Below are 14154 nucleotides of genomic sequence, written 5' to 3' on the forward strand. Positions count from 1 at the left end.
TTATTTTATTTATTTTATTTTATTTTATTTATATGTATTTTTTGAGGCGGAGTCTCGCTTTGTCGCCCAGGCTGGAGTGCAGTGGTGCGATCTCGGCTCACTGCAAGTTCCGCCTCCCGGGTTCACGCCATTCTCCTGCCTCAGCCTCCTGCGTAGTTGGGACTACAGGCGCCCACCATCACGCCCGGCTAATTTTTTTAAATTTTTACTAGAGATGGGGTTTCACCGCGTTAGCCAGGATGATCTCAATCTCCTGACCTCGTGATCTGCCTGCCTCGGCCTCCCAAAGTGCTGGGATTACAGGCGTGAGCCACTGTGCTGGGCCACAGTTAGATGTCACTAACCTAAAATGACAGGATTTGCCTTGGACCTCCCATTTCTCAAAGTATATGCAGTTCTCACTTACCTGTGAAAACCGTAGTGGAGCTGTAGTGGAATACCTCTAGGAAAGACTAAGCAAGTTTCCTTATTCCACGCTATTTTCTTGACCCCTCCACACACCTTCCCCACACCAATTCAGTCAGAGACATCCATTGCCATAGGAAAAGAAATACAAAGCAGAGCATGGAGAACATGATTTGATATTATGGTATCCCAGTTTCAAATGTAGGCTTCTGAAACCCAAAGAGAAGAAAAATTCTTTTTTTTTTTAAATTTAAGTTCTGGGATACATGTTTAGAATGTGCAGGTCTGTTACACAGGTACACATGTGCCATGTGGTTTGCTGCCTTTACCAACCCATCATCTAGGTTTTAAACCCCGAATGCATTAGGTATTGTCCTAATGCTCTCTCTCCCCTTGTCCCCCACCCCCCGACAGGCCTCCCTGTGTGATGTTCCCCTCCCTGTGTCCATGTGCTCTCACCATTCAGCTCTCACCAATCAACTCTCACTTATAAGTGAGAACATGCAGTGTTTGATTTTCTATTTCTGTGTTAGTTTGCTGAGAACAATGGCTTCCAGCTTCATCCATGTCCCTACAAAGGACATGATCTCATTCTTTTTTATGGCTGCATAGTATTCCACAGTATATATGTGTCACATTTTCTTTATCCAGTCTACCACTGATGGACATTTGGGTTGGTTCGAAATCTTTGCTATTGTAAATAGTGCTATAATAAACATATGTGTGCATGTCTATAGCAGAATGATTTATAATCCTTTGGTATATACTCAGGAATGGGACTGCTGGGTCCAATGGCATTTCTAGTCCTAGATCCTTGAGGAATTGCCACACTGTCTTCCACAATGGTTGAACTAATTTACACTCCCACCAACAATGTGAAAGCGTTCCTATTTCTCCACAGCCTTACCCACATCTATTGCTTTTTGACTTTTTATAATAATCACTACTGCGACTCACGTGAGATGATATCTCATTGTGGTTTTGATTTTCATTTCTCTAATGATCAGTGATGATGAATACAACTTACAAGGGATGTGAAGGACCTCTTCAAGGAGAACCACAAACCACCGCCCAAGGAAATAAGAAAGGACACAAAAAAATGGAAAAACATTCCATGCTCATGGATAGGAAGAATCAACATCATGAAAATCTCCATACTGCCCAAAGTAATTTACAGATTCAATGCTATTTCCATCAAGCTACCATTGCCTTTTTTCGCAAAATTAGAAAAACCTACTTTAAATTTCATATGGAACCAAAAAAGAGCCCATATAACCAAAAGAATCCTAAACAAAATTAACAAAGCTGGAGGCATCATGCTACCTGACTTCAAACTATACTACAAGGCTACAGTAACCAAAACAGCACAGTACTGGTACCAAAACACATATACAAACCAACAAAACAGAACAAAGGCCTCAGAAATAACATCACACATCTACTATCATCTGATCTTCAACAAACTTGACAAAAACAAGCAACGGGAAAGGAATCCCTATTTAATAAATGGTGCTGGGAAAACTGTCTAGCCATATGCAGAAAACTGGAACTGGACCCCTTCCTTACACCTTACACAAAATTAACTCAAGATGGATTTAAGACTTAAATGTAAAACCCAAAAGCATGAAAACCTAGGCAATACCATTCAGGACGTAACCATTGGCAAAGACTTCATGACTAAAACACCAAAAGCAATGGCGACAAAAGCCAAAATTGACAAATGGGATCTAATTAAACTAAAGAGCTTCTGCACAGCAAAAGAAACTATCATCAGAGTGAACAGGCAACCTACAGAATGGGAGAAAATTTTTGCAATCTATCCATCTGACAAAGGTCTAATATCCNAAAGGCCTCAGAAATAACATCACACATCTACTATCATCTGATCTTCAACAAACTTGACAAAACAAGCAACGGGAAAGGAATCCCTATTTAATAAATGGTGCTGGGAAAACTGTCTAGCCATATGCAGAAAACTGGAACTGGACCCCTTCCTTACACCTTACACAAAATTAACTCAAGATGGATTTAAGACTTAAATGTAAAACCCAAAAGCATGAAAACCTAGGCAATACCATTCAGGACGTAACCATTGGCAAAGACTTCATGACTAAAACACCAAAAGCAATGGCGACAAAAGCCAAAATTGACAAATGGGATCTAATTAAACTAAAGAGCTTCTGCACAGCAAAAGAAACTATCATCAGAGTGAACAGGCAACCTACAGAATGGGAGAAAATTTTGCAATCTATCCATCTGACAAAGGTCTAATATCCAGAATCTACAAGGAACTTAAACAAATGTACAAGAAAAAAAAACAAACGACCCCATCAAAAAGTGGGCAAAGTATATGAACAGACACTTCTCAAAAGGAGACATTTATGTGGCCAAAAAACATATAAAAAGACTGATTCTTAATAGTCAAAACTTTGAATTCAAAAGATGGGTCTCTGGGTTTCAAAAAGCTTTAAGTAAACAGGCTTAGAGTTTCTGCAATAAGCCAGATGTAGAACCAACTTTACCTAACTACATGAGGATTGCTGGGGAGGAGAAAAAAGGGAATCAAGTAAACAAGAGAGTTAGAAATGTTAAAGTGGTGACTGGCTTGAGCCTTTTACATTTTCTAAAAGTGAGATATAGGTAAGATCACACTAACCACACATACAAGTTGATTTTTTTCATTCATACCTCCTAAAAATTATGTCACGTCATTAAAAGTACACGCATATTTTCAGTGACTTCAGATAACTGTATTTGTCATAACATACTATAATTTATTCACTTTATTTTTTTAGAGATGGGGTCTTGCTCTGCCACCTAGGTTGGAAAGCAGTGGTGGAATCATAGCTCACTAGAGCCTCAAACCTAGGCTCAAGCAATCATCCTGCCTCAGCCTCCCAAGTAGTTGGGACTGCAGGGAAGCACCACCACACCTGGCTACATACTACAATTTAAACAAAACTTCAGGTTGGTTTAACATTATGAACATTATCTAACATATATGTATCTGCTCAGCCATCCTCTTTTCAATTAATTTTACAATTTTAAGTCTTTTCTTATTCTCGACTTTTTCTCCAACCCCACTACCAGATATTCAATACTAATAACCAGGTATATTTCCAAACTTAAAATAATCATATTATCCATTTATTATCCTCACATTAGGGTTAGTATTTATATAATAGAACCTGATTGTTTTGCCCACTTGGTATCTCCTTCCCCTTCTTTCTATAATAGAACCCAATTATTTTAAGGAAACTTCTGTCCCTCACTGCATGCAGGCCTGGTAAAGGTATCAATCAAGGTACCTTCTCCTCCCCAGCTAAAGAAAACACACAGATCCAAGTTAGATCAATCAAACTGTGGCTCCTAGAAATGTAAATCTTGGCACAGTGGTAATCCGAACCAATTGATTTTAATAGCTGAACCTTCAAGAGGATATAGGATAATTCCATAGTTCCTGTTACCTAAATATCCAGCTCTTGGATAAGAAAGTATGACCTGAAAGTAGCTGCCAAGTTTAAGACAAAAAAAAAAAAAAAAAATCAAAACTTTTTTGGAGAGCTGACTACCAGATGCCCGTGACTACTATTCTACTACCCAACTCTACTATCTCCTGGCTGAAAAACAGTAACAAAAAAGACTGGAAAAAAGATCACTTTTCTTCCAGGTGGCCTAGTAGAGAAATTCCATGACTTTACTGCACTTTGAGGTCAGAAAGACCTAGAGTCAAATTCCAGCTATGCCTCCCATTAGTTCTGTGATCTAGCACAAGTTACTTATTAACCTCTTTGAGTACCTTGGTTTTGTTACCCACTTCTACTAGAGTATGGTATGTGGACTGGAGATACATTACGTAAAACATTTAATAATACTACACTTGACAAATAGTAGAAAAACAATAAACACAAGCTATTATTTCTGCTCAAATACTTGAGTATTTAAAATTTCATCAGAAAAGCCAGGTGCAGTGGTGCACACCTGTAGTCCCAGCTAATTAGGACACTGTGGCAGGAGGCTGTGTCGTTTGAGCCCAGGAGTTCAATGCAGCCTGGGAAACATAGTGAGATCTCATATCTATTTAAACAACAAACCAAAAACAAACCCCCCCCACACACACTTCAGCATGTTGCATTATATTACTCATATGACTAAGTTATAATATTGCTTAACCAAAAGACTAACAATATGACAAAGAAAGCCAAAAAAACAAAACGAAACAAAAGTCTGGCTGGGCGCAGTGGCTCACGCCTGTAATCTCAGAACTTTGGGAGGCTGAGGCAGGTGGATCATGAGGTCAGGAGTTCAAGAGCAGCCTGGCCAATATGGTAAAACCCCATCTCTACTAAAAATACAAAAATTAGCCGGGCATAGTGGCATACACCTGTAGCCCCAGCTACTTGGGAGGCTGAGAAAGGAGAATCACTTGAACCCGGGAGGCGGAGGTTGCAGTGAGCAGAGGTTGCGCCACTGCACTCCAACCTGGGCGACAGAGTGAGATCCATCTCAAAATGAAAAAAAAGTCTTAAAATTTTGGACAATAAGTTCTTCTACAACTGTATATTCAGCAAAAATCAATTTTTTTAACAGATAACTTAATTCATTAGGCCTGGTACGGACACAGAAACAAATTCTTAAAATGCATGATTCATGAATTTCATAGTTCAGACATTACCAATACTGAAATACCTCCAGTAAGCAGGAAAAATTATTCAATCGATGAAGTAAAACTGGTTTGCAACCTTCTTGCAAGAATAACTCTATTAAGAAGATTGTTTTGCCTTATTTTATTTTTTTCAGAGACAGGGAACTTTATAAAGATCAAGCACACCTATGGAAACACAAATCCATTATTTCCTAATATGTGTAATCTAAACAAAAAGACTTAAATTTACCTGTAGGAAAATTATTTAAAAGTATTCATTATTCTTTAAAGAAATATTTTTTCTACTCGGGAGGCTAAGGCAGGAGAATGGCATGAACCTTGGAGGCCGAGCTTGCAGTGAGCCAAGATCGCGCCACCGTACTCCAGCCTGGGGGACAGGGCAAGACTCCGTCTCAAAAAAAAAAGAAATATTTTTTTCTAGTGAGGAAAGAATAGTCTTTTGAATAAATGATGCCGGGACAACTGGCTATTCACATGTAAAACAATGAAATTGTACCTCTCCCTCATACCATATATCAAAATTAACTAAAAATTGATCCTAGATCTAAAGAGCTAAAACTATAAAATACAGGAGTAAATTTTTGTGTTCTTGAGTTAGGCAGTAGTTTTTTAGATATGACACCGATACACAAGAGAGAAAAGAAAAAAACAGATAAACTGAACTACATCAGTATTAAAATAATCTTTCCCATGCAGAGGTCACTGTTATCTAGCTCATGTCTAATAATAACAGTAAGAATAGCTAATTTTAATTAAGTTAATGTGTGCCAGACATTGTTCTCAGGACATTACATATATTAGTTCATATAATACTCCCAACAACATGACACAGGTACTATTATCTCCACTTTATACATTTGGAAAACAAGATGCTGAGAGTTAAACAGGCCCAAGGTTACACAGCTAGCAAGTAGGAGAACAGGGATTCAAACTCTAGCACTTTGATTCTCAAGTTACTAAAATAATTTCACTGTTGGTTTACATGTATACTTTAAGAAATGTGGACAACCTTCTCTCAGAGTAGGTTAAGAACTATTACATGATGCCTTCTCCCAAACACATATGTATATGCACTTAGCCTTTGGACAATAAATACAATCTTACTCTTCACCATCACTATCCCTCTTTGCCTTTGGTTGCAGTTCACTTTTTCCTATATTATTTAAAACGCTGCAATGCAAAACTGCAGAAGTGGTGAGCACTGCTTTGCTCCCAGCACTCACATCCTTATGCTTTACAGAAGTTTATGATAATAGTGCATCCCCATTCTCACCCTCAGTTGTTCCCGACATCTTATGCCACAGGAAGTGTACCTTTACCCCAGGTGTACTTACAAACAGGTTTTCAAACTAATTTTTAGCTTTTGAAATGTTTTTGCAAAAAAAAGTTGAGATATGTTTCTCACTGACATAGTATATAGATATGTACTTAAATAAAACCAAAGTTTAGAAACAATGCTTACTCTTACTAGTTGGTATATACTGATATTTTACTTTCTGTTTTTTTAATCTTTCCTTTTAAAATACTGGTCACAATTCAACTGGTTTCATGATCAACATGTTAAAACTTGAAGTTTGACAAACACTGAACTAGAAAAATATAGGCGTTAATAAAATTGTCTGCTTTCCCATAAATACAAATATAATTTTACCCACAAGCTTTCCACATATATTTGCTGAACTGAACTTTAAAAAACAAAACAAAACAAAACAAAAAGCCTTAATTGCTGCACCTTAAACTGAGCTTATTAGTAAATATCACAGTGACACTGGTAGGAGCCTAAGTCTTTTCTCAAAGGGGTTTATCCAAATAATGGTTTTACAGGAAAAATAATGCATATAGTTATTTAATAAGAGTTCCTTGTTACCTCTGTGATCAATCTCCAAAGATGTGAAATGGTGATCCTTGTCATTTAAGTTCATAATGCAGATGACTGTTACATAAGACACAGACAGGCCGGGTGCGGTGGCTCAAGCCTGTAATCCCAGCACTTTGGGAGGCCGAGACGGGTGGATCACGAGGTCAGGAGATCGAGACCATCCTGGCTAACACCGTGAAACCCCGTCTCTACTAAAAAATACAAAAAACTAGCCGGGCGAGGTGGCGGGCGCCTGTAGTCCCAGCTACTTGGGAGGCTGAGGCAGGAGAATGGCGTAAACCCGGGAGGCGGAGCCTGCAGTGAGCTGAGATCCGGCCACTGCACTCCAGCCTGGGTGATAGAGTGAGACTCCGTCTCAAAAAAAAAAAAAAAAAAAAAAAAAAAAGAAAGAAAAAGAAAAAAGACACAGACAAAACATATGAACCTTTTAAAAAAAAATTACGGAAGGAAGAAGGTAGAAATCCAAAATACCATGTATTCCTTCACAACCTATTTGCTTCTGTATGTTAAGAGCAGGAGGTCTAGCCCCATATGTTTCTTTTTTCTCTCTCTCTGCGACCGTACTGATAAGAAATGGCCTTCCTGGTAAGGGAGGGGAAAGTAAACGTTATAAGTTGATAGTGGAAGTTCCAGAATGTTAGCAGACTCCAAATCAAAGATTAAAAAGGTAAGGGCAAGAATAGTGCCTCATATTTAGCAGGTGGTCAATTAAATGTCTACTGGGTAAATGAATAGCATAAAAGAAGCATATGCTATTAAAATTTGTTCAGTCATTCAGTCATATTTAACTGTCTAAACTGCAACGACTTGCAAGTTAATGCCAAATCCCAAAGAAGTTTTCCAAAGATACACAACCAGGCAGCAGCAATACTAAGCCCATTACTCAATTTACTGTTTTCTGTTCTGTTGCCACCTCAAATTAAAAAGCTACATCCTTAGTTAGAGATGATACGGTGGACATTAAGACATCTGTGCAACTGGAAATAGGTTCCAAATTTAATTATTATGCCTGCATATATGATAAGCTGTATAATACGTGAATAAAAAGATTTATAAAATTTGCTATATTTCATAAATTTATAAAATTTATTAGAGAAATCAGAATAAATCCACTTTATAACCTAATTAAAGTTGCAAAGGGCTACAAAGAAACTAGAAATTAAACATATGTTAATTTAAAAACACGAAACAAAACCTGAAAGTACAATTTAAGCTACCAGTCTCCTGCATAAACACAAAGCAGAAACCTCGATGCTGGGAAAATAGCCAAAATTACAAACTTAATCAATGCGGCAGGAAATGTGTTCACACTTTGAAATCTTGATACAAAGCATTTCTGACAAGCCATGAGATGGCATAAAATTAACCATACTTAAGTGTCAGCTATTTTTAGAAAATCAAGCTAGAGATAGTAATATGAACCACATTTTATTGAAGATTTGAAATTCAGATACTGTGGGAAAAGTACATTGAAAAACAGGCTTTGTTTTATACTGCTGTTGTAGAAACAAGGAGTTTTTGACACCAAATAAACAATCTCTAGTTGTTCCTTTAATTTACAGACACTTAGATGGATTAATATTTTAAGAAGAGGTTTAATTTTCCAGTTGGATAAAGTATTAGGGCCAATAAAAATATAGTAAGTACCTGAATCCTAAAATCATTTTACAAAGAGCCTACAGAATGTCCCTCTGGCAATAAGAACATCATATAACACCTGGATTTTCAAATAATGGGCAAAAAATGATACTTTTCAGAGGGAAGAAAAAGGAACAAACCTCTATTATAATAGAAACCCAAAAAAGCTTTATTTAGATACACTGCTGAGCTAATGAATGTCAAGAAATAATTTCAGGGAGAAACTTGAAAAACTAAGATTCCAAACTTCTATTTCAACGGCAAAGCTATATTTTGTGGTTTAAGTTTATCGTTAGTCCTGTAGGATCTGCCATTCTTCTAACTTCCACCTTTCTACACTACCCTCTCCAGTGACTCACAACAAAACTGCCTTTGTTGTACCAAAACTAATCCAAGAGCAACATACTAGGCATTTCCTCCTGTCATAGCATTTACTCATTTTATTATACCCACCAGAAATGCCCAAAAGAACTTGCATTCCCTTGTGTATGTGAGAACAGTCTACTTTGATAACACCTGTCAAAAGGAGACTCATCTCTTCTTCCCCTAAAGTCCCAAAGAACATTGGGACTTTATTAACTATTATTAATATTACTATTTTTATCATAATTCTCCACAGCACCTAGTAGTGCCATATACGTGTATGTGTGTGTATATATATGTATATATATATATGCTCACGCTGAATGAAACAAATATTTAAAGAACATTGGGACTTTACAGGAAGAAGAAACTTCTATCATTTCTATCATTCACTAGAAATTTACTAACTTCCTCAGGATTATGTTTGTTTTTCTTATGCCTCTATCAGACTTAAAACACAAGTTACTATGAAGATACATGTAGTGAGAAGCAGTTTAGCCTCATGATTAGAGTATGAGCCAAATATCTGGATGGAATTCTGACTTTTCCTTAACAATTCCTTACCTCAGTCTTGTCAACTAGAAAATGGGGATTATAACAGTACCTACTTCATAAACTTGTGATGAGGATTTAAATGATTTCATACACATAAAGCACTTAGAACAAATCAGGCACAGTGGCTCGCACCTGTAATCTCAGCTACTTAGGAGGCCAAGGCAGGTGGGTCACTTGAGCCCAGGAGTTGGAGACCAGCCTGGACAACATAGTGAGACTCTCTCTGAAAAAAAAAAAAAAAAAAATTGTTTTTTAAATTAGCCAGGCATGGTGTCGCATGCCTGCAGTTCCAGGTACCAAGGAGGGTGAGACAGGAGGATCTAAGCCCAGTAGTTCAAGGCTGCAGTTTGCTATAATCACTCCACTGCATTCCAGCCTGGGTGAAAGAGTGATACCTCTCTCTTAAAAAAAAAAAAAAAAGAACCCCACTTAGAATAGTATCCAGCTAACAGGAAATTCTAATAAATATTAACTATTATTAATATTATTATTTTTATCATAATTCTCCACAGCACCTAGTAGTGCCATATACGTGTGTGTGTATATACATATGTATATATATATGCTCACTCTGAATGAAACAATTAAATATTTAAATAATTGTTAAAGGCCTTCATGGAGTAAATGGAGACTCAGGCCCAAAAGATCAAATACATTATAAAGGGTTGGTAGAAGAAAGAAATTTGACCTCCAAAACTACTTAAACATCTTGAACAAATTAAGAAGAAAAAGTGTAAAACTAACAGTCCAAATAAGCCAAGCATTTCTTCCTGATAAAAAAGGAAGAGATCTTTTGAGAAGGCTTGATTGTTTCTATATAGGAAATATACCTCTAAAGATGGCTATTTCTGAAATGTCATCTTAATTTCTAATCTATCAATAGTACATTAAACTAATTCTATTTTGAATCTACTAATACTTCCAGACTTGACATTATTTACTTAAGTAGGAAGCTTCACCATTTACCATCTCACCTTGAAAAGTAGTATTAAATTCAATTTACCCAACAAATCCCTGGCTATACCACGCAGGGATTTACTAAACAGATTCATGTTTACTTTATTGATATCCTTCACAATTTTATACTTTATCTGCCTCTTCACTATCAGCCTGAAGATCAATTTTAATCATTATATAGTTTTGTTCTTCCTCACAGGGAAGCTGATTCAGTTTTTTCGATCTGTTAGCTCCCTGTCTCCATCAATTCCATTGTGTTGACCCATGGCTACAACGGGTCATAAATTACAGAAAACATATAACATCTTACACATAGACACTAGGATACTACAGTATGTTTGAGGTAAGACAGTGCAGACATGCAAGCCTAATAACTCACTTATCTCAACTACACATACACAATGTTACTTTCAATAACAATGGCTTATATTAATAGATTAAGTCTCATCAAGGGATAAAGAACCTAATTGAGCTGCCAAGAGTGGGACTGATTTAGATCCTAAGCAAGATTCTTAAAGGATTATTTATGAAAGCATAATAGAAATAAAAAGCTTACGTTTTGGTAATATCAGTAACCATGCCTACTCTCACATAAGTTTTGACTTATTTCTTATTATTTTTATATTTTACACTGAGACAGTCCATAAGTAAGTTCTGTCAAAGACTATTAAGCTTCACAAAAGGAATTTAAATTTCTGAAGCCCAGGTATTCTATCATCATTAACAACCAAATGTTCTAATAGCATGAGGAAAATATAGCCTGTCTTGTTTTACACTTTAATTACTGACTAGCAAATAATGTGACATTTGAACAGTCACTATTCATTCACCTTGCTTCCTGCTTAAAGAAATCCTAACCAGAAAACTGATAATGAGAACATAGGAAATAGAAGAACTTAAGATCGCAACATTAAGAATAAAAAAATAAAAAACTCTGGGTGGTGTGATTATGAGAAATTATTTTCTTCTTTATGCTTTTAGATATTTCTTCCAAATGTTCTAACATATACATATACCCATATATTGAAATTTTATTAGGAAGGCAACTCTGTAAGAGAAAGCACAATATATGTAACATGATCCTTACATAGCTTTTCTCAAAATGTAAAAAGCAAGTTTTTACTAACTACAGAATACTACAAGATAAATAATGTTACAACTGCTCAGACCCTAAAATAGTGTCTAGCAGACACAATGCAACCAATACACATTTGTTGAATACATTATGTTTAAATTATAGTGGAACTTAATACTAAAAGAAAAGTGTTATCAGAACACAAAGTCTATTTTAAATAAAGCATGCTAATTATATTAGAAAAACATTATTACTTCCTTATATACTTACAAATAAAAGTTTGGGTTAAATCATAAGGTGAGTTTATAATATCATGCAGTAATTCAAACTAATGTGGCTCAAAAATGAAGTCACATAAGCTAAGAGATTTTTCTTGAAGTTCAATTTTTTTCTAGGACAACAAATGTCAACCAGTCTGTTTTTAGAATATGCAATTTAACAAAAATGAAAAAAAGGGCAGTAATTAACATGCAATTAATTTTAAGGAGACTAAGGAAGTGACTGCCAAAAGATTTACAGGCATGCTGGGTGCTCTTCTGCTTTTCACAAACCAATAACTATTATTTTTTTCTGACATTTAGTAAAGTACCCTAAACGTGTTTTATCCTATCAAATTTCACAAGATACCTGTGGAAGACAATGTAGTATGTTACTCAGCTGAAACACATATTAAATAAAAAGTATTAATATAGAAATTATTCATCTTTATTGTCATTTTAAAATGTTCTAAAATGTAGGTAAAGCTTTTGCTATAAATTTATTTTGTGGTATAAAATCTATATGGTAATTGGCAGCAGCTGAAATATAATGGTACATAGTCACCTGATTTCTCTGGGTAAATTAAAGGAAGTGTAAGTTTTCTAAAGGAAGGAAAACATTACTTTTTAGGTCCCAACCAATAAGACTTTAGTTGGCTGTAAAAGCATATTAATTCATTTTCAGAGTTAGAAAGAAGATTTTCATGCAGAAGATGGAGTCGGAGCCCGACGTGATCTGAAGCAGTACTAATCTGCACAGAGAAAACAATCAGGGATGGCTACATAACCATTCAGAAGGTTGTATTTTCCCCTTACTAACAACCCAGGGCAACTAAACAATGTACAGCAGTATTTAAAGGACAAACGAGAACCAGTTTAAGCTAGAGGACCGCCCAGCCGCATGCAAAACATACCAACAGAGAATTCACAGCAAGGGGATGGTATTACCTCTTTTATGTAATTCCCTCAGGGGAATATTGTCTCCTCCCCCGTCATAAGGCAAATAAGGGTCGGAAGAAGCATCCATAATTAGAATTTTAAAAGAAGAAAAGAAAAGAAAAGCTTGCTAGCTTAAAAGGAAAGTGGCATTTCTTCCATCCCTGCTGCAGCAAGCAAGGGAGATGCCATATTTGATGAGGTTAGAACTGTAGTTCGACTCGCTGAAGCAACTGGGTTCTTCCACAGTGGATGATGTCATCAAAGGGAAATTATTGCAGCCTGGTTGCTACTGGCTACAATCTAGCAAGGCTTAGAGGCGGAACAGCCTTCTTAATCAGGTCCTGCTACGTATGACAATGACTAAGCTCCAAGTATAACACACAAAACTGGTTTGAGAATTTTAAAGCACTCACAATACAGCTTCTGTAGCATCAGTAGTAACGACAGTAAAACAATAGAAACATTATTTCTTTTGGTTTTAAGATAAATATAAAGGGGAAAAGTAATACAGAGATGTAAAAAGGAAATTCTGAATGCAGACAATGCCCTTTTTCATTTCTAATGTGAAAAAATGAGAGCAGTACTCTAGTAAGTTTGTGTGCTTTTACGAGAGAATGTACCAGCTTTATACAGTAATGTCATGTGAGTCATAGCCATAAAAAAACTACAATATGCCAAAGGTTTCTCAAGAAACTTGGTTCTAAGTCTATTAAAAATAAAAAATAGTCTACAATATACAGCAGCCTTTCATTGAGGATTTAAAAACCAAATAACTGAAGAGTTGAATAGTGTTTTATCCCACTCACCAATCTCCTCCAGCAGCTTCTTGTTTCCTTTCTTGAAGGAACTAGATAGTAAGACATCGTAGCTTTTGAGGAGAAAGAAAACTTATTAACATACTATAACTTTACTATTGTGTGTGCGTAAACTATGCAAAAAAGGTTTACTAAGCAGAAGACTTTCCTATCTCTACTAGCTTCGTATTTTCTTACCTAAGGGTTTTGTGTTTTGAAATAACTTTTAGCAAAATGTGTCTCAACTTTTCTAGAAATTGTTATAAAATTCAGAAATTGTTTCTTTAATAGAAATTTTTATGAATTTTAGTTATTTGGGGTCTTTTAAAAAACTGTATAGGTTAAATCAAGTTTCTGTATTTTAAATATCAGATAAACAGAGCTTCTTATAAAATCTCACCTGGAATTTGGGAGACAGGGTTCCGGGAAAGGAATATAGACTAGAATTACTGCCATAGGAATATTCTATCTTATCCTGATTCTAGCTATTAAAATGTATGATAAGATAGTAGGTGTTTTTTCTTTATTTTCTGTATTTTTCAAATTTTCTTGGCAATTTTTTCTTCTATGCTCCTTCCTGCACACTGAGTCAATAATTTTTTAAAACGAGGAAAGCTCTGACAAAG

At 35.9% G+C, this 14154-nt stretch overlaps 1 protein-coding gene across 7 annotated transcripts in view; it reads right to left on the reverse strand.

Moving 5' to 3' along the window:
- Positions 1-14154, reverse strand: part of CLCN3 (Cl-/H+ antiporter 3) — a 111118-nt gene that overhangs the window by 51191 nt on the left and 45773 nt on the right. For 2 of the 7 annotated variants that reach the window (XM_017863302.1, XM_017863300.1), the window contains exon 1: positions 12744-13035. The exons of the other annotated variants lie outside the window; for them this stretch is intronic. In XM_017863302.1, the coding sequence (XP_017718791.1) occupies positions 12744-12822 (79 nt within the window). In that variant the 5' untranslated portion in view covers positions 12823-13035. Of the gene's footprint in view, positions 1-12743; positions 13036-14154 lie in introns of those variants that run through there. 7 annotated transcript variants of the gene reach the window in all.

The sequence above is a fragment of the Rhinopithecus bieti genome, unplaced genomic scaffold, assembly GCF_001698545.2.
Source record: "Rhinopithecus bieti isolate Rb0 unplaced genomic scaffold, ASM169854v2 scaffold_66246, whole genome shotgun sequence".
NCBI classification, from domain to species: Eukaryota; Metazoa; Chordata; class Mammalia; order Primates; family Cercopithecidae; genus Rhinopithecus; species Rhinopithecus bieti.